The sequence below is a fragment of the Canis lupus genome, chromosome 3 (assembly GCF_003254725.2).
Source record: "Canis lupus dingo isolate Sandy chromosome 3, ASM325472v2, whole genome shotgun sequence".
NCBI classification, from domain to species: Eukaryota; Metazoa; Chordata; class Mammalia; order Carnivora; family Canidae; genus Canis; species Canis lupus.
The window spans coordinates 54,181,001-54,200,866 of NC_064245.1; the positions used below are offsets into that span (position 1 = coordinate 54,181,001).

The following is a 19,866-nucleotide window of genomic DNA, read 5'->3' on the forward strand; positions in this document are numbered from 1 at the left end:
GGCACCCCCACTCTCCATCAACCTCTCCAAACTTCTAGAACAACCAGTGTACGCAGGTAATCCCACAGCCTGTGTTCCCAAGAAATGTTTATGCATCATTCGGGGTTTTGTCCTGAGCGCGTGTGATTAATTATTAAAGAGTTGTCGTCCACCCTGTCAGAATAGTTTAATGTTTAGTTGGAGGAGTGAAACTTTCAAGTATTTGTCCCTTGACTTTGCACACTGTTGCTTAGGTGTCGGTTAAAAAAATAATAAAAAAAAAACTATTACACGGTATGTTAACTAAGTGGAATTTAAACAAAACCTTGAAATAAAAAGATAAATGGAAGAAAGAAAAAAGGAAAGAAAGAGAGGCAGGAAGGAAGGGAGGGAGGGAGGAAGGAAGGGAGGCAGACCTGGTGATTTTATTCTGTTGTTCTGACTTTATCGAGGCTTAGACTTGAAAGGCCGTGGCGGTTCATGACAGCTAGTCTGCTTTCCTTACCTTCCAGCGCGGGGAAAACAGGTTGCTGTCATAATCACTGATTCCATGAGGCAGGGAGGCTGGTAAGATGCAAAATGATCCTAGAGCCTGGGGAGCCTCCAGGGCGAGGCCGGGGTGGGGGTAACATAGGGTAAGAATAGTAAAGACGGGCTTCCTGGAAGAGGTGGGCCCGTGTAGGAGCAGGGGAGAAGAGAGAGGAGGGCTTCTCGGAGGAGGAAGGCCCATTTTAAGGCAGGAGCCCACTGGCCCTGTTTTCCCTGAGAGGAGTTGGGGTCCCTGTGCCGGCTGTGGTCCTGGACTCTAGAAGGGGCGCTGGACGGAGCTGGAGGGGGGAAGCCCAGCCTACTCGGGCTCTGGACTCTGCCCAGGAATTTGCACTAAAAAGAGAAGACAGGCCAAAGGGCAAGCAGGTTGAATTCATTCGGTCCCCGTGGAAACAACACGCTTCTGTCCATCTCCGAGAGTAACTCGTTCACCACAAAGATGTGAGTAAGAAGGGGGTCCCGCCTCACTCTGTGCAGTTGTGTGTGTGTGTGTGTGCGCACAGGTAGCCAGGCATTCCTGGGCTCTGCCCGTGTGTGCACTGCTACACGTCTCCTTGCTCCCATGTGCACACGTGTATCTGCCGCTGAACATGTGAGCTTAGCCAGGCCAAGTCTGGATAGAGTAGGGTGCTCCCCAAGGTAAAGAAGCAGAGAAGTAACAGGAGTGGGGAGAGATGGGGTCTTAGGGCTCTTATTCAGATGAGCTAGGCCTATGAACTTTAGCAAAAAAAGGACTATATTGGTTCTCAGAATTGAACAGTCCAGGGGCAGGACTGGCTTCAGGTCTAGTTGGATCCAGAGACTGAAGAGTCTTTGGGATATTGTTTCTCCCTCTTTCAGAGTTGGGAAATTATAACACAGTGAAGGTATCACTTAGTAGCAATGGCTTTAACCTGCTATGGGAATGATGAAAGCTAGAGCCTCTTTTAAGAAAAATGCCTCTATGAGACACATACACATGCTGTACATAGTTCCCTCTCTTGCCCTCCCTCTGAGGTGGGTAGAATTTGCCCTGTTCCTGCTGGCCTCCCAGAATTGCAGGGACTTGCGTCCCACAAATTCAGAAGTGAGTGCAGGAAGTGGCACCTTCCTCCGTGGCCCCCAGGCACAAGGAGGGTTGAGTCCTGGAATGACGAAAACTGTGCCAGGGTCTGCTCCCCGCTTCTAGCCCTCTCCGGGCCCCTCGCCTGGGTCCTGCCTCACCTTCTGCTTTCAGCTTTGGGCTCTGACTCTGTCTTTCAGCCGGAAGGTGCAGCACATGGAGGACGACGCACCCAGACGAAGAGAGTCCATCTCTCTCACATTTGTGGCCAATGGTCTGGAGAACAAGGGGGTTGAGCTCTTGGAAAGCCTGGTCAGTTCCCCATTTTGGCCCCCTGGGGGGAGGGCCCTTCGTTCACCATCTTCCTGCACCCTCCCTATCCCTTTGCTTGAAAAATTAGGAAACTCCCCAACATGTGGCCTCCTCAATGCAGAGCAGCCCCTTTATTTCGCTCCTTAACCATGTGTTGGGCACCTATGATGAGCCACGATAGCCTCCCCTAGTCAGAAAGGCCGAGATCTGAAAAACAAGGAGAGAGGGAGTGATTGGAGGTGGATGGGGGCGGATCTCTGGGGAAGTCTCAGCCTTTAAGGAGCTGGCCATCCTGTCCTTGCTCTGGGATGGCCAAGTAGACGCCCAGCAATCAGAACTTTGGAGCCTGATATGACATCCTTTGCCCTCCCAACCTTCCCTGACAAAGCCCCCTGCCCCTTCACCTCACTGCCCAACCCCGGGATGTGCCTTTCACACTGCCATCTGCAAGAACAACCATCCCTCAGCCACTGAAACACAACTCCACGGACAGATGGAGGGCAAGTGGTGTCCTGGAGCCATACAACGAGCTCCCCCAAACAGTCACAGCGGAGGCTCAGTGTCTCTTCCACCCACAGACCATGAGCTCCCCGAGGGCAGGATGCGTCTAGCACTGAGTCCCGCACACAGTGGGCATTCCAGGTGTGCTTTGCAGAATGTAATGAAGTTGTCCTCTAGTTACTGCCTGTGCACACAGCTGGCAGCTGGGGTCTCTCTCCACTCACACTCTGGTCACTCTCTGGTGGCTATAGGAGGAAGGCCGGATCCCTGGCCATGACTCAGGCCCCGAAGAGGGTGGGGACAACCGGAACGAGGCCAGCCCAGAGCCCTTCTCCGGATGGTAGGTGGTCTCCAGCAGGGACGAGGGTTGGCCTGGGGAGGAGGCCACAGTGGGGAGCAGGGACAGGGAACCGGGCCTCCTGACAAGGGGTAGGGGCCTCTCTTGTGGAAGAAAGGAGCAGATATGCTTTAGCCCACAAATGGGCACTGTTGGGTGCTACCCTGGGGCTGAGCCAGGCCAGGGGTTCCCACCTGCTCTGAAGTGGCCAAAACGAAATCCCTCAGGAACCTCAGTATTTACTGTGGGGCTGTTCTGACTGAATAAGCCTGACCCTCCCTCAACTTCCCCATCTGCCTTCTACCCCTTTCAGTCTCTGGGGGCACCCCAGGGAACCTCGAGGCTGAGTTTGAAAACCCCTGGACTGCGGTGGTCCCCTCATTTCCCACGGGGAGGCTGAAGCCCCCAGAGGAAGAGAGGCCCTGGTCACACAGGCAGCAAGTATGAGCCTAGAACTCGGTCTCTTGACGGCTGGGCTCACCGGGGCCCCACTGGCCAGATCCTGAGCCACGAGAGCATGAAGAGTAGGGCTGATGGAGGCGAGGGAGTCCATCTGTCTGCCTTGGGTGGGAGGTTGGGGAAGAATGCCTCCCATGGGAAGCAAGAGGGGGGACCTCGAGGGGAGGGGCGCCCTAAAACAGCCGGTGGCTGGATCTGCGCCCAGTGAGCACCTCCTACGTGCTGAGCCCATGGGGCCCCCGAGGCTGTCCTGGTGCCAGCTTTTCCTCCAGGGATAGGCACGTGGCCCGACGGCCGGGTGAGAAGTGGCATCTGCGTGGGGCGGGAAGGGGGGTGCTGTGGGCGTGGGGCGGGCTGTCCACAAGCCGGGAGGGGCTGCTGGCTTGGCGGGTGAGTCTCGTTCCGGGGAAGCATGCAGAGCTGGGAGCCTCTGCACCTGGCTCCGCAGACAGGGGGAGGTGGATGGGGGGGGGCAGGGTTGGCGCTCTGTGCGGGCACAGGCTCCTCCTTATCGGCTCAATTAACTGCTTCCCAGGCCCGAGAACAGAAGTATCAGGAGGGTGGTGGTGCTGCTCCAGGCCTGGCGGGCCCGAGCCACTTAGCCTGCTCTGGCTTGGGGTTGCCCAGTCCTGTGGTGTCAGGGCCAGTGCCGGGCTTGCCCCATGTCTCCATTTTCCTGGGGATGCACCTGAATGGCTTCTACCTGACGTGTTGACAGTGGGAATCTGGGGCCACTCATGGACCAGGCTGGTACTCTCCACAGGAGGAGCCTGCAGCCAGCCCTGAGGGCCACCAGACGCTTCTGCAGGGAGCACGCACAGCTATTTCAATGGATCTGCACAGGCCTGCTCTCTACTGGTGAGCCGGGGGTCCAGCCCCACCTGGGAGACAGCTGTTCCCACCCCAGCGTGCCATCCCCTCCCCCCAACCACCTCCACCCCAGCCATCCGTGTCTCAGGGCATTCACATATCCAATGATTCAACAACCGACTCAGGGCCAGCTCCGTGCCAGAAGCTAGAACATCAGAATGAAGCCAGATCAGGTCTTATCCCCAAGACAGTCTCTGAGCAGTAAGAGAGGAGACCTAGTATTCCCACACGATGCAGCCGGCCATCTAGGAACACCAAGGAAGGATGGGAGTGATCAGGGAGGACTTCCAGGAGGAGGTGACATTCAGGCCTCATAGGTCGAGCAGGAGCTAGCCAGGTAAAGCAGCACGACAATAAGGGGTGAGAAGGAACTCCATGCAGGAACCCCAGGAGTAAAGGTGAAGCTGGCATGGTGCAGATGTGGGCAGGCAGCTCAGGGACTGGAATTTTACCCTCAAAGCCGGAGAGAGCTATTGGAGGATTTAACAGGCAAGCGTTGGGGCTGAATGAACATTGTGGAAGCCTGGGGGCGGAGGGGGGGGGGCAGGCAGGATGACAAGGAGATGGTGAGGGTGGCAGTACACGTGTGAAGAGACAAAGTGTAGGGAACGGAAAGGCACAGATAGGAGAGACCTTCGGGAAACTTCTCCCACAAACTTGGGAGCCCAGCGAGTGTATAGGAGGAAGGACACCCTGGAATCCGGGGTGCCTCGGGGCTCTGCTTAGGGTGCATGATGGGGCCTCCATGGCTAGGGAGCACAGGAGGAGGAGGCCTTGGGAGAGAGAGGGGATGGCCAGTTGTTTGGGACAAGGTGGTGGAGGTACCACAGCCAGGCCGTTGAGGAGGGGAGGAGGGTTCCCGGGGACACCCCAAGAATGATTTGAGAAGTGGGTTCAGTGACAGCAGCCTGGGACCAGCTGCACAGAGGGTGCTGGCAGAGGAAGCGGCAGAGTGAACCCAAGGAGGCATGGAGATGGTGGGGGCGGGAGATTGGGGGAGCAGGGGGTTCAAGAGAGGTAACAGCATCTCTGCAGTGAGGGGAACCGTGGAACAGGGGATTTAGTGACAAACATCACTAGGGCCTGGGGGTGGGGGGCTGGATTGGACTGAATGGGAGGTGAGGCAGTATAGACAGCAAGTGTAGACAGCTCTTTGGAGGGAATTTTTATGAGGACAGGTGGGAATATTAACCAGGAGGGTGTGACAGTGTCAAGGAAGGGGTGTGCTGCTGACAGGAGCACTTGGGCCATGTTTGTGAGCTGAGGTAGGGCGTGGGGGTTACGGAAAGAAGAAGGAGAACGATGAGGAGGCAGAGGAGGCCAGAGAAAGGGGGGCAAAGGGCCAGGGGGAGGGGCGGGTCCTCCTCCTGCAGGTACGAGAGGGAGGGATGAGGGGGGTGTGGCTGTGGCTGCAGAGCACCCTGCCCCGCGGGGCCAGGCAGGGAGAGGACGGTGATGGCAACGGCCCCGGTCTCCACGTGGAAAGTGAAAGCAGCGGGTGGTCTGCTGCAATGGGCTGGTTCAGGGCCCTCGGAGCTGCTGCCATCCAGAGATGCCTGAGACACTGAAGTAGTCCTTTGGCAGGTTCTGAGCCCGGGCCTTCTCCGTGCCCCTGTGCTTCCCCCTCACTCAGACTCAGACCGATTTCTCCTGAAGAAGTGATTGAAGTAGGAGCACCTGGGCGGCTCAGGCTTGGTTCCAGCTCTGCTCATGATCTCAGGGTCGTGAGATTGAGCCCCGTGTCCTACTCAGCACTCAATGCGGAGTCCACTTGAGATTCTCCCTCTCCCTCTGCCCATCTTGCCCACTTTCTCTCTCTCTCAAATAAATCTTAAAAACAAAAAGAAATGATTGCAATAGATCATGAAAATTACCTATCTCATCCTATCTCCAACTTTGTCATGGTGTAAATCATCCATGTCAGTCAGTCATTTATCCTTTATAATGGCCAATCTCCATTTTCTCCATGTTTGCATGATCTTGCTTTCCTTCAGCTCTTTTAAAAAATATATTATTTATTTGATAGAGAGCACAAGCAGGCAGAGGGAGAAGCAGGCTCCCTGCTCAACAGGGAGCCTAACATAGGGCTCGATCCCAGGATGGTAGGATCATGACCTGAGCCAAAGGCAGATGCTTAACTGACTGAGCCCCCTCCTTCAGCTCTTTGCTAACTTTTCCTTTCATGTCTCCTATGGGGAGACCCCTCATGTGCTTCTGGGAGTAGGCACAGTAGAGAAATAAAGCCCACATTCTCAGCACTTTGTGCCTGAGCTGTAGCAATGGTGTCCTCACCTTACTTGGCCTTTCTCCGAGGGTGCAAAAATCACCCTGGCCACTGACCAGCAGAGGGCCTTGGTGTCCCCAGTCTCAGAAGAAGACCCATATTTCTGGCCAAGTTGCGGGAGGTCTTTGATTGGGTCATGTGCCTATCACTGCTAAAGTGGGCCGTATACTGCAGGACCCTATGGGTTGAGAGTGGCAGGTTCCCCAAAAGGAATAGACAAGTCCAGTCACCAGAGGGGTGGACAGATCCTCAAAGAACACAAATCATTCCCAAGACACGTTTCTCCACGCCCCGTCTGGGGGACGTGTCCACACTGCCTCCTCTCCTGCACCGTGTGCCAGTACCTCCTGAATCTGGCCCCGGAGAGACACATGTGGGTAGGGATTTTAGCTCAATTTCCTCTCATTGTGAGTCATCGTGCTTCGCTGGCCTCAGGTGCCTCATCTCTAGATGGGGATCAGCACAGACCCAGCTGTGGGTGGTCTGAGCAATAACCCCACCGGGGCTGAGAGGTGCTGAGCACAGCACCCCTCCCGCACAGCACCCCTCCTGCGCCCTGTGCCTGTGTCATGGTCCCTGCCCTGCAGAGCCACCCTGCATGCCTCTGGGACGCCAGCCTGAGACTTATGTGGGAGAGAAAAGTAGCTTGATTTCATATAACTCCACTCATATCCTTTTTCAATTTCATCAGCCCAAGAGTGATAGGGACTGAGTTTCTGTCAATAGAGAACAACCCATCACCCTTTTTCCCAGTGTCCCCAAGGGGGCTTGTCCACTCCCCATTCTCAGCAGTGTACCCACCTTCCCGCTTCTGTGGGTGCCCCCGTTCTCCATCCTGGCAGGTCACCATGGAGGCCCCTCATTCTGCTCCCCTTCCCCCATCTTCTTCCCAGATACTCACAGAGATCACGCCTGTCACCTCAGTGCCTGCTTTGGTATGTAGAACCTCAGAAACTTCCTGTGGCTCTGCCTGCCCAAAGTGCCCGGGTGTTCCTGTCTGAAATCTTGCTGCCTCCCGGGGCCAGGCTCCTCTGTTCCCAGGAACCCACCCGTGTCTTTCAGTTAGTCTGTCCTCCAGTTAGTCTGTCCTCCAATGAGTATCCTCTAACTAGTCTGACAGCAGAGGGGTAGGGTAGGACTTTCACTTGTTCAGTGTCACAGCCCACATTTTTACCCAGTGGAAAAGCTGTAAGTCCTTTCCATCCTTCAAGGGCCCTGGCTTCTGAAGTTCACGAGGCAGGGAGAGACATTACCCCCTCTGCTATCCACGGTCATATTCCTTTCTTGAGGCAGAACGCAGATTGGCTCAGCTGCTCGAAGAGGAGAGGAGGAGGCGGGGAGAAAGAGATTCTAGGGAGAGAATGGTCCGTATTTTCAGAGTAGGATCCTGCACACAAGAGTGAACTCCTCCCTGGAGTGACTGATCTGTCCACCTCCACCTGCCATGGAACCTTGTGCCGTCTGGGACATAGCAGGCCCTGTGCCGATGCTCAGAGACTCCCGTTGTCTGGCCCCCTCCTCCACACCCTCATCCCTCACAGCCGGTCAGTGCATCCACGATGTGCAAAGCCCCTCTGCACACCTTCCTTGTTATGCCAGAACGACCCTCCAGCACAGTAGGGATGACTGTCCACAGCTCCAGAGGAAGAAGTTGAGGCTCAGAGAGGTTGAGTAACAGTCCTATCCTCTGTGCTTTGGATGGGACAAGGTGGAGCTGGAGGCCAGGGAGGCAGGCCCCTGTCATTGTTAGTGACCCCTTTTCTGTGTTTCATTCCCACCCACTCCCAGCGTTCGCTGCCTTCCTGCTGACTGCCGGCCTCCTGGATTTCCAGAGGGCCCTGGCTCTCTTTGTCCTTACCTGTGTGGTCCTTACCTTCCTGGCCCATAGCCTGCTGAGGAGGCTGCTAGGGCCCCGACTGCTGAGGTGTGTCAAGCCCCTGGGGCACTGCCGCCTGAGCTTCTGGGTTGAGAGGTGAGTGAACTTACAGCCCCAGGCAGGGTGGGGAGGCCATCGGCGGAGGCCTCCGAGTCAGCTCCAGGGTCCCCACCAGGCCTGGGTGAGGAAGGCCTCTGTTCCTGTCCCACCAGGGGGTTCCTGGGCTGTGGGACCCACTCCCCTCTGCTTGCCTCTCGGGAACCCCGGGGCAGGTGGCTTGGATGGCCACAGCTATGTCTGGTTCTCTGCCCCAGTGATAGGAGGTGTCTATGATCTGAGAACAGGACTCCACAGCTCAGTTTCCTGAGCTCAGAGGTTCCAGCCCATTCAGACAGGGAGGACCTGTGTCAGTGCCTCCTATCAGATCACCTGGGGTATGAGAGACAGACAGTTACAGGGGACAGACCACCCCTGCACTCAGTCAGCAGGCCACATTGGGGGCCAGGTGTCCATGCATTAGGTAGCCCCTAGGGGATTCTCGTGCAGCCAGCCGTGTTCCTGGACAACAGTTTGTGATTCCCTGGTTTTCAAACTGGCTTCCTTAGAGGTCTGGAAACCTTGGAGGTGCCATAGGGCAGGAGAGAGGGATTGGAGGGGGAGCATCAGAAACCCTGCCCCAAATCCTTCCCAACCAGGAAGCTCTATTGTATCTGTTTTATAAACTGAGGTTTGCAAAAAATTAAAATTAAAATAAACAATTAGCTGAGGAAAAAAAAAAGGTTTCTGTGCCTTAAAAAAGTTCTGAAGACCCCCTGTCTATTTCAGGACTCCGTTTTGTTGATAAAGAAACTGATGCTCAAGGATATCCAGTGACTGAGCTAGGGAGGTACCACAGCAAAATGATTTGAGCAGGCCTATGTGTGAGCACGTTGTTTTCATTTTATTTATAAATAAATATATAATGAATAATTATTCATAATTATAATTTATAATTTTAAATACATTGAATAAAAAATTTAAAATAAATTACATAAACTTTGAGTAAGATTTAAAAATTTATAATTTTTTTGAAAGGCAGGGCCTTTTTTTTTTAGATTTTATTTATTTATTCATGACAGACACAGAGAGAGGGAGAGAGAGGCAGAGACATAGTCAGAGGGAGAAGCAGGCTCCATGTAGGGAGCCTGACGTGGGACTCGATCCCAGGTCTCCAGGATCACACCCTGGGCTGAAGTTGTCGCTAAACTGCTGGGCCACTGGGGCTGCCCAAAAATTTATAATTTGTAATTAAATTTATAAATAGTTTTTTTTTTTGCAGCTAGATTTTTATTAAACTAGCACAGTATTAAGTAGATTAGTAGCCTAAGTAGATTGTGATATGATAAAATGCACGTTGTAATCCCTGGAGCAGCTAAGAAACTAAAAAAAAAAACAAAAAAAAAAACAAAACAAAACCCATAAAAGTGTGTCACTTAAATAGTAGAAAAAGAATTAAATAGATTTGTAAAAGGATTTATTTTTACAATAATCTATTTGTGACAAATCATTGATACTGGCTTTCCTTTGAGGTATTGATACAAAGTTTCCTTTAAAAAACATATGCAGATTAATTAGGCTTTATGAAAAGCAAACTTTTTTTTTTTTTTGAAAAGCAAACTTTTTGATTCAAAGGACACCATCAAGAAAGTAAAAAGAAAACCCACAGAATGGGAGAAAATATTTATTTATTTTGATAAAGGACTTGCTTCTAGAATTACAACTCAACAATTAAAAGACAACTCAATTGAAGAATGGGAAAAGGGTTTGAATAGACATTTCTCCAAAGATATATGAATAGCCAGTAAGTACATGAAAACATGCTTAACATCATTAGCCATCATAAAAATGCAAATCGAAACCACATGAGATACTACTTCACATTTACAGGGATAATAGCAAAAAAGATAGATGATAACAAGACTTGGCTCAGATGTGGAAGACTTGAAGCGCTCATCCACTGTAGGTAGAAATGTGCAATGGTGCAGTTGCTTTAGAAATGTTAGTTCCGGGGGGGCATAGGTGGCTCAGTTACATGGCTGCCTTCAGCTCAGGTCATGATCCTGGGGTCCTGGGATCGAGCTCCACATCAGGCTTCCTGCTCAGCAGAGAGTCTTCTTCTCCCTCTGCCCTTTCCCTCTCACCCCCCTTGTGTTCTCTTTCTCTCTCATAAGTCTTTAAAAAGAAAACAGTTCCTCAAAATACTATACATGGAGTTACTACATAGTAACTGGTGTTACCATACATAGCAATTCCACTCTGAAGTATATATACTTAAGAGAAAAGAAAACATATGTCCATTCAAAAACTTGTACACAAATGTTCATAGTAACATTATTTATAATAGCCAAAAAGTGGAAACAACCCAAGTGTCCATGAACTGATAAGAGAATAACTTAAATATGTATATCCATATAATGGAATCCTATTTGGTCACAAAAAGGAAAGCTACATATTACAATAATAACAAAGCTTAAAAACATTATGCTTTTTTGTACATAGCTGTTACACGTAGGGCAACCTGTCTTTAAGGAGGGATAAATTACTCTAAAATAAATGAATCCTAGATAGTTTTCCCTTCAAGTCAAGTGTCTTGTTGTTTAAATAAACTTCTTGTTTAAAATGAAAAAAAAAAAAAAGAAAACATTATGCTAAGTGAAAGAAACCGGCCACAAAGAACCATTTATATGAAATGTCCAAATTGGCAAATCTATAGAGACAGTAGATTAGTGATTAACTAAGATTGAGGGGAGAAGATGGCAAGACTGGGGGTGATGGCTAGAGGTGCTAGGTTATTCTTTGGACTGGCAGATATTCTAAAATTGATTATAGTGATGGTCACACACATCTGTGAATATACTGAGGATCATTACACTGTATACTTTAAATGGGCAAATGTATGGTAGTGAATTTTGTCTCGATTTAAAAAATACATTATTTGATATTGGCTTCCAGTCAAGATGGGGTAACAGAGACCACCTGAAACAGCTAAAGAACTGGAATAAATTTTTGAAACAGTAGCTCTTAAAATATTTGACATCAGGTACCAGAAGACAGTGATCCTGGAGAAACAGGAAACAAAGGAGATGAGCCCTATGGTTGCCATCCCCCATACCACATTGAGAGTTTCCAGGCTGCAGTGCAGGGGAAGGGAGCCAACGTGGGCCAGTGGATTTCCTAGCTTGAGAATATAGAGCTGGAAAGCAGGGAAGCCAAAGTGGTGAGCGTTCACAATGCAGAGTATGAGAGAAAATGTTGGCAGAGAGAGAAAACTCCAGAAATTCACAGAGGGTCCTCTTTCACTATGTAATTGAGTTTTGATCAGTGAATGTAAATGAGAAAACCATCCAAGGCATAGGAAAGACCCGTCTGAAAGGATTAGAGGGAACGGTGCCTGGAAACTACACGGGACCAGAAATAGTGTTTATTCTCAACAGAGTGGAAACTTCATAACTTCACAGGGCATTATTTAGAGTACTAAAGATCTTGGGTCAATAGTAGGGAAAAACTAACCATAGAATAAAACCTCCTCAGACTCTGCATAGCAAATCTTGAAAAAAAAAACTTGAAAGAGTCAAACAGAATGTCAATTAATCATGGCCAAACTTTAAGTTGGTATATGTACCTGAAGTCTCCAGAGGAGAAAGAGGGAAGAAAAAAATACTTGAAGAACTTATGTCCAAAAAACACCAAATTTGTTGCAAATTATAAATCCAAAGAAACTCCACAGACCTCCAGTACAAGAAACAAGAAGAAAAACACATCATAACCAAATTGCTTAAAACTGGTGATAAAACAGAAAATTCTAAAAACAACTAGAGAAGAAAACCTATGCAGAGGAACAAAGATACAGATGACAGTAGATTTCTTCTTAAAAACAATACAAATGAAAAGGCAATGGAACAATAAAAACAAAAGTGTGTAAATCTAGAGTTCTTTACCAGTGAAACATCCTTCCAAAAAGGTGAAACAGGACTATTTTAGATATACAAAAGCTGGAAGAAGTTTTCAGACATAAAAAGCAGACCTGCACTACAAGAAATGTTGAAGGAAATTCTTCAACCAGAAAAAAACTGATATGAGGGGGAAATCTAGATCTATACAAGAGTAAAGAGCATTGAATGGGTAAATATAATGACTATTTTTATTTAAATCTCTTTCAAAGGTAATCCATATATAAAGCAAGAATAACATTATATTGTGGAATTTATATGTAGAAGTGAAGAACAAGAGTTGGGAGGGAAGAAATGAAATTATATTGCTGTAAAGTTTTTATACTGAGCATGAAGTAGTATAATATCACTTAAAGGTAGATTGTGATAAGTTAAAGATGTATATTATAAATGCTAAAGCAACTACTAAAATAACATGAAAGGGTGTTGTAGCTAACAAGTTTAAAAAAAGGTAAGAGAGATAAAGGAGAATCATTTTTAAATAGTCTGAAAGAAGGTAGAAAAATAGGAAAAGAGAAATTAAGAACAGATGGGACAAATAGAAAATAAATAGCAAGATGGTAGACACAACCTTTCTCCAGAACCAGTAATCACATTAAGTGTACAGACCAGTATCTTTCATGAATAAAGATGTAAAAATTATTAACAAAATATTAGAAAACCAAGTGCAATAGTATACAAAGGGGATAATATATGAGTGAATGGGGTTTATCCCAGGAACCCAAAGTTGGTTTAATATTTAAAAAGTGTCATAGGTCATATTAATAGACTAAAAAGAAAACATATGATCATGCCAATAGACTTCAGAGAAAGCATTTGACATAATTCAGCATTTATTCCTGATAAGAATTCTGAGCAGAGTAGGAATAACAACAGCAAAATCTACAGCTAACGTCATACCGAACTGTGAAAAACTGAATAATTTTCCACTGAGATCAAGAATATAATGAATATCCCTTCTCACCACTTTTATTCAACACTGTACTAGAGGTTCTAGCTTGTGTGATAAGGTAAGAAAAAGAAATGAAAGACATGTAGGTTGAAAAAGAAGAAGTCAAATTGTCTTTATTCACAGACAACATGATTGTCTACATAGAAAATCCTATGGAATCTACCCCCAAAAGCTAATAGAACTGATAAGTGGGTTTAACAAGCTGCAGGATACAAGATCAACAGGCAAAAAATATATTTAAATATACTAAGAATAAGCAGTAATAAGTTAAAATTGTAAATGCCATTTAGAATAGCATGAAACATAAAATACTTAAAGTAAAATCTGACAAAAGATATGCAAACTTGTACATTGAAACTTGCAAAAACACTGCTGAGAGAAATTAAAACTTAAATAGTGGGACAATAATCAGTTTCCTGGATCAAAAGCCTCAGTATTGTCAATATATCAATTCTCCTCAAATTAATCTATTGATTCTTACAATAGCTCAGTCAAAATTATAGCAGACTTTTGGGGTATAAACTGATGAGATGATTCTAAAATTCAAATGATTAATTTATACTATCTGTCTTTAAGACTTACTGTGAAGCTATAGTAATCAAGACAATATGGTATCAGCATTAAAAAAGACAAATAGATAAATAGAATTGAATAGAGAGCCCAGAATTTTTATATATATATAAAAACACATACACACATATATCTCCAATTGACTTTTGACAAGAGTGCTAAAGCCATTCAATGGAGAAATAATCATCTCAACATATTATGTTAAAACAATGGTATATTCATTGTCAAAAGGAAGAAGAGAAACAAAATAGTATAATAATTCATGCCTCATATAATTATAGTTATAAATTATAATTATAAATTATAATTTAAATTATAAAATTATATATAATTTTCCACTATAGAAAATTAACTGAAAATAGATCATAAATGTAAATTGAAAGCTTAAAACTATAAAACGTCTATAAGAAAATGTAGGAGAAAATCTTTGTGACCTTGAGTTAAGTAAATTTCTTAGATACAAAACCAAAATCAAAATCCATTAAAAAATTGGACAAATTGAATTTCAGCAGATTTAAGAACTTCTCTTCAAAAGACATGGTTAAGAGAATAAAAAAAACAAGGCATGGCTATGAGAAAAGTTTTACAAATCACACATTTGACAAAGAGCTTGTATCCAAAGTATATTAAGCTCTCTCAAAACTCAATAATAAGAAAAACAACCCAATTGAAGAATGGGCTCAAGATGTGAACAGACATTTCATTAAAGAAGAAATGCAGGTGGTGAATAAGCACATGAAAAGATGCTCAACATCATTAGTTATTAGGGAAATGCAAACCACAAAGAAATACTACTGCATGTCTATTAGATTACTAGAATTTGAAAGATTGACCATATGAAGTGTGGCAAAGATGTAGAGGAACTGGAACGCTGTTGGGAGTGTAAAATTGTACAGTCACTTTGGAAAACAGTTTGGCAGTCTCCTAAAAAGTTAGACCTACCACATGACCACCCATTCCACTTACCCAAGTATTACCCAGGTAGTATTGACCCAAGGAAAATGAAAGTGTGTAGCCACACAAAAACTTGCACATGAATGTTTCAATGTTCACAGCAGCTTTATCTGTCATAGCCATCACTGGAAACAACCTTAATGTCCATCAGCAGGCAAAAGGATAAGCCAATTGTGGTGCATCCATGCAAGGGAATACTGTTCAGCAATAAATGAGTTACTGATACGTGCAAAAACATGGAGGAATCTCAAAAATAGTTATGCTGAGTGAAAGAAGTCAGATAAAGGATATGTATGGTATGATCTCATTTATATAAAATTTTAGAAAATGCAAACTAATCTAGTGACAGAGAGCAGGTCAGTTGTTGCCTGGGGACAAGGAGGGAAGCCGGGAATTACTGAGGAGCCATGGATATGATAAGTTCAATTCTTTTTTTAAAAGAATATTTTATTTATTTATTCATGAGAGATACACAGGGAGGCAGAGATACAGGCAGAGGGAGAAGCAGGCTCCATGCAGGGAGCCCAACGTGGGACTCAATCCTGGGTCTCCAGGATCACACCCTGGGCTGCAGGTGGTGCTAAACCGCTGCGCCACCAGGGCTGCCCGATAAGTTCAATTCTTAATTGTAGTGATGGTTTCAAGGTGCCTACATACATCAAAACTTATCAAATTATATGCTTTTTTTTTTTTTAGAGAGAATACACATGTGTGCAAGCGGGGTGTTGAGGAGCAGAGGGAGAGGGAGAGAGAGAATCTTAAGCAGTCTCCATGCCCAGTGCAGAGCCAAACACGGGGCTCAATTTCATAACCCTGAGATAATGATCTGAGCCAAAATCAAGAGTTGAATGTCAATCGACTGAGCCACCCAGATGCCCTTCTTTTTTTTAAATTTTGTAAATTGTATATTTCAACATATTCTATTTGTTATATGTCAATTGTACCTCTCCAATGCTGTTAAAAACAAATGACAACAACAAAAACCCAGCCCCAAACATGTACTTACTTGTTATTTTTATTTTGTCTTAAGTAGTTTCCACACCCAGTGTGAGGCTTGAACTCATGACCCTGAGACTAACAGTTACAGGTTCTACAGACTAAGACAGCTAGGTGTCCCTGCACTTAAGTGTCTATAAAGTGAGTTAATGTCCAGAGAAACAGTAAGGCGAGTGGTACAGAGACAAGGTGGAAACTGTGCCCGTGGACCAGGGGTGTTAGGTGCTTGGAGACACGGGCCGAAGTAAGTGGTGAACTCTAGATGTGAGCTCTGGTCCTGGATCTGCCTCTTACCAGCTGCTGGCCATGCATGGAGCTAGTTAAGAGGATATGCTTGCTGCCCGGGTGCCTGGGTTAAAATCTCAGATCTGCTACTGTTCAAATAGATGGCCATGGGCAAGTCATTGAAACTCACTGTGCCTCAGTTTCTTTGCTTCTATAGTGAGGGCAGTGACCATATGTCTCTCAGCATCCAGTGTAGTTCCTGGCATGTAATAGATAGATTTTCAGTGAACATTAGCTGTCATCAGTTGTTCCGGATGAGTTGATGACCAGGTTGGGGGTAGACCTTGAGCACCCAATGCCCAAACCTCCTGGATAAGCCAATTCCAGCCTCAGAGAAGGAAGCATGGCCTCGAAGCTTTCTTCCAGGCCTCAATCTCAGGCGCTTGGCTCACCTGCCTAGAGTGACATTATTGCTCTGGGAATCAGAGCCCACGGTCCCAACTGCTGTGTCCTGGGCCACCCAGGCCCCACCTCACCCTGACAAGGTCAGAGGCTGAGCTGAGCATCACCAAAAGCTGTGGGAGTTCCTGCCCCTTGCTGGAGCTGTGTTCTTGGCACTGTGTAAAGCTGAGCACGCACATTCCCCCATTTAGTCCTCTTGGCAGCCTGGAGACATGCAGATCTTTGGCTTCATTTTCCCAAATGGGGGCACTAAACTCAGAAAGCCTAGGTAGTCTGTGAGGTCACATGGCTCTCTCTCCTCCCACCAGCCCCAAGTACTATTTCCCTGGGGCCCTGGGTGCTATCGTGGACGTGGGAAGCAGGTGGAGGAAATGCTGAGAGTGGCAGATTTCTGTCTCTCTCCTTCAGGGGTCTGGCCCTCACTGCTTTCCTGGGTTTGATCCTGTGGCTGATTCTGGACACATCCCAGCGACCTGAGCAGCTAGTGTCCTTTGCAGGAATTTGCGTGTTCATCGGTCTCCTCTTTGCCTGCTCGAAGCATCACTATGCAGTGAGTACTTAGTTGTCAGGCCTGGACAGGGCCACCACCCCCTGAAGCCAGGGTCCCTCCCTGTTTCACTGTGTGGTTAACATCTCCCCACAGCCTCCAGTCAAGCCTGGAGATCCTCATGCACACCTGAGAGGCATCAGTGACCCTCTGTTGGGAATGTGGGCCCCAAGGGAGTGGGGTTGGGGCAGTCGGGAGCCCTGCCCAGGGAGGTGGGCAGGGGAAGGGCCAGGCAGATGGAGGTTACACTAAAGCCAGAGCCTGAGGCCACAATGCCCGCCCAGTGATGACCAGGACCCAGTGCCATGGCAGGCTGGAGACTGCTGGTGTCCTGCATGGGTCCTTAGACCTCACCCCACCACTGCCCACGGCCCCAGGCCTGTTTCTGCTAGTGTGTGTCCTATTACGACTCCAGGGGGCTGTTACCATTGGCCCAGAGTTCTGGCTGGGTTCAGTCTCATTCCTCCAGATGGGCCAAACCTCCCACCTCCCCTCAGTAGCACCATGATCTCTGCCTTTACCCCATGCAGTTTCCTGTGGGTCCCCTAACGAGCTGAACTCGCCAGCACCTTTCTGTTCGGTGGCAGGTGTCCTGGAGGGCTGTGTTCTGGGGCCTTGGACTACAGTTTGTGCTTGGACTCTTCGTCATCAGAACAGAACCAGGATTTATTGCATTTCAGTGGATGGGCAACCAGATCCAGGTGTGTGCATAGGATCCAGCTGCCCAGGGTGTCTTGAGTTGCCAGAAAATAGAGGTGAGGCCGTAGAGGGGGATTGGGACCAGAACAGTGGGTGTGCCCTGGGTCCCAGACCGGGTGAGCAGCTGGGGGCCAAGCAGTGTGGCTGCTATGTCCCTCAGGCCTGGGACCACCTACCCAGATGGAGCTGTCCTTTCAGAGGCTGGTATGATGTGGAAGGGAATTTCAGGACAGGAAGCTTCTTGGGATACCCGGGTACAAGGCATGTGGCCCTAGGCAGTCACAAGTTACATGGGACTTATAATAGTTAAAAGTGCTAGAAAAAAAATACAAATGATTTACTTTGTGTACATGCATGCTTACAAATAATGTTCAGTTTCCTGAATCATGTTTTTTATTCCATTGTTTATTGTAGTAAATACACATGGCACAAAATTTACCATATTCACGATTTTTAAGTGTCATGAAGTTCATTCACACTGTTGTGCAACTGTCATGAGTCACTTCTTAAAATAGAAGTTATCGAGGGCACATGGTTAGTCCTCCACTCACCCCGGTCTCACTGTCTGGAATTTCCATGTGCTGTCTGGTGGGAAGTTGAGGGTGGAGCCGAGAAATCCCATGTCACTCCCATGGCTCTGCCGTCTTCCTGCCCCAAGAAAAAGATCTCTTGGGGAGCATATGCTCAGGGGAGCAAGCACTCATGAGTGTGCTTTCACAGAGTGCAGTGCCAGATGGTACCCAGGCCCTGTGATGCCCAGGAGGCCCGCGGTCCCTCTCCCCTGACCCCCGACCCACACCAAGGGCACTTGCATGTGGGTTGTGGGGGAAAAGACAGCGTTGCTGCTCTGGTCATGACTGTCATTTTATAGATGGGAACACAGAGTCTGGACAAGAGCACTGACTTGTCCCTGTAGTCACAATGCAAGTTCAAGACCTAAAATCAGCTCTGGCAGAAGGGTGGTCGCACAGGGACATGAGGCCACCAGCCTGGGATGGGATGGGATAGGTCATTGGTCAGAGGGAAGTGGGCAGGCACACAAGCCACCACCTAGGAGAGCCCTCAGGTGCGTCTGGCTTGGGAGTTCCTCCTCCACTGCCTCTTTAGGGCTGTTCCCAAGGTCCCATCCCCAAGTGTTCCCGTGAAGTGGCTGGAAAAAGATCTCTTGGGGAGCATATGCTCAGGGGAGCAAGCACCCGTGAGTGTGCTTTCACAGAGTGCAGTGCCAGGTGGTACCCAGGCCCTGTGACGCCCTGGAGGCCCGCGGTCCCTCTCCCCGACCCCCGGGCTGCTGGACAGCCCTGTGGCCAGCAAGGTCCCCCCAGCTCACCCGGCCCAGCTTCCTGGTCTCCCTCCATTTTTACTTTGTTTTGTGTTTTGCTTTCAGATCTTCCTGAGCTACACGGATGTCGGTTCCAGCTTCGTGTTTGGGGAGGCGATGGTCAAGGGTGTCTTCGCATTTCAGGTCAGCTCGACTCTTGGCCCATGAGGCCTGTAGCTGGGGTCACTGGGCGCCTCCAGCTGGGGTGGGGGGGTGTCTGGGCAAACAGGTGGGCCAGGAGGACTCCTGCTGAGGGAGCCACGGCCTGGATGCTGGGGAAGAACAAGCCTCGGGGTGCTGAGCCGGGGTGGGGGGCCCACAGTGTTTTCCTCTGCCGCTGTTTTCAGTGTATTTTGTAAAATTTGCCAAGTAAGATATGTCTGTATTCTTTTCCTTAAAAGTCAACCCCCAGATGATAGAATCACGTGAGGCTGAGGACTAGAAGCGGGGGACAGGGGGCCGGCACCTGCTTTCGCCTTAGCCCCCACCATGCTGCAGGGAACCTTAGTCCTAAGTGGCCTTCTCAGGCTGCTTCTACTTCCAGGGCCTCTCGGGCCACCCCTGCAGGAAGCTGGCCAGCTGCAAGCTATGACTCTCCTCTGGACTCTTCTGGGCCTGCAGCCCCTCCTTCCCTCCCTCTGTCCTTCTCTCCTTCCAGTAACCAACCAGTTGTTAATGTGCCTCCTGCAGTGCAAATGCTATGGGGGAAACTGACGACCCCAAGGCCTTATTGCGTGTGGCGGGGCCCCTACCCTGACTTTAACGGGCAGCCTGCGCTGAGTTTGCCATGGTGCAGCCTGTCCACTGTTCTGAGTGGAAGTGCAGCTGCATTTCTTCTTTGTCCGGTTGGTGGTGGCCTGAGCACCCACGTGCCTCCTTCCCTAAGGAAGGAGCCTCTGGCATGGCTCCCTTCTGCCTCCTCCCTGACCCAAGCTGTCTAAG

At 48.2% G+C, this 19,866-nt stretch overlaps 1 protein-coding gene across 7 annotated transcripts in view; it reads left to right on the forward strand.

The window, feature by feature from the left end:
• The first annotated feature begins 353 nt into the window (after positions 1 to 353).
• Positions 354 to 19,866, forward strand: part of SLC28A1 (solute carrier family 28 member 1) — a 49,297-nt gene continuing 29,784 nt past the window's right edge. For 2 of the 7 annotated variants that reach the window (XM_049108487.1, XM_049108489.1), the window contains exons 1-9: positions 354 to 969; positions 1,771 to 1,882; positions 2,635 to 2,723; positions 3,943 to 4,037; positions 7,227 to 7,268; positions 8,122 to 8,305; positions 16,766 to 16,907; positions 17,492 to 17,605; positions 18,991 to 19,068. In XM_049108487.1, coding sequence (XP_048964444.1) covers positions 1,787 to 1,882; positions 2,635 to 2,723; positions 3,943 to 4,037; positions 7,227 to 7,268; positions 8,122 to 8,305; positions 16,766 to 16,907; positions 17,492 to 17,605; positions 18,991 to 19,068 — 840 coding nt within the window. In that variant the 5' untranslated portion in view covers positions 354 to 969; positions 1,771 to 1,786. The remainder of the gene's footprint in view (positions 970 to 1,770; positions 1,883 to 2,634; positions 2,724 to 3,942; positions 4,038 to 7,226; positions 7,269 to 8,121; positions 8,306 to 16,765; positions 16,908 to 17,491; positions 17,606 to 18,990; positions 19,069 to 19,866) is intronic. The other 5 variants (XM_049108486.1, XM_049108488.1, XM_025437750.3 and 2 more) reach the window with 5 other exon arrangements.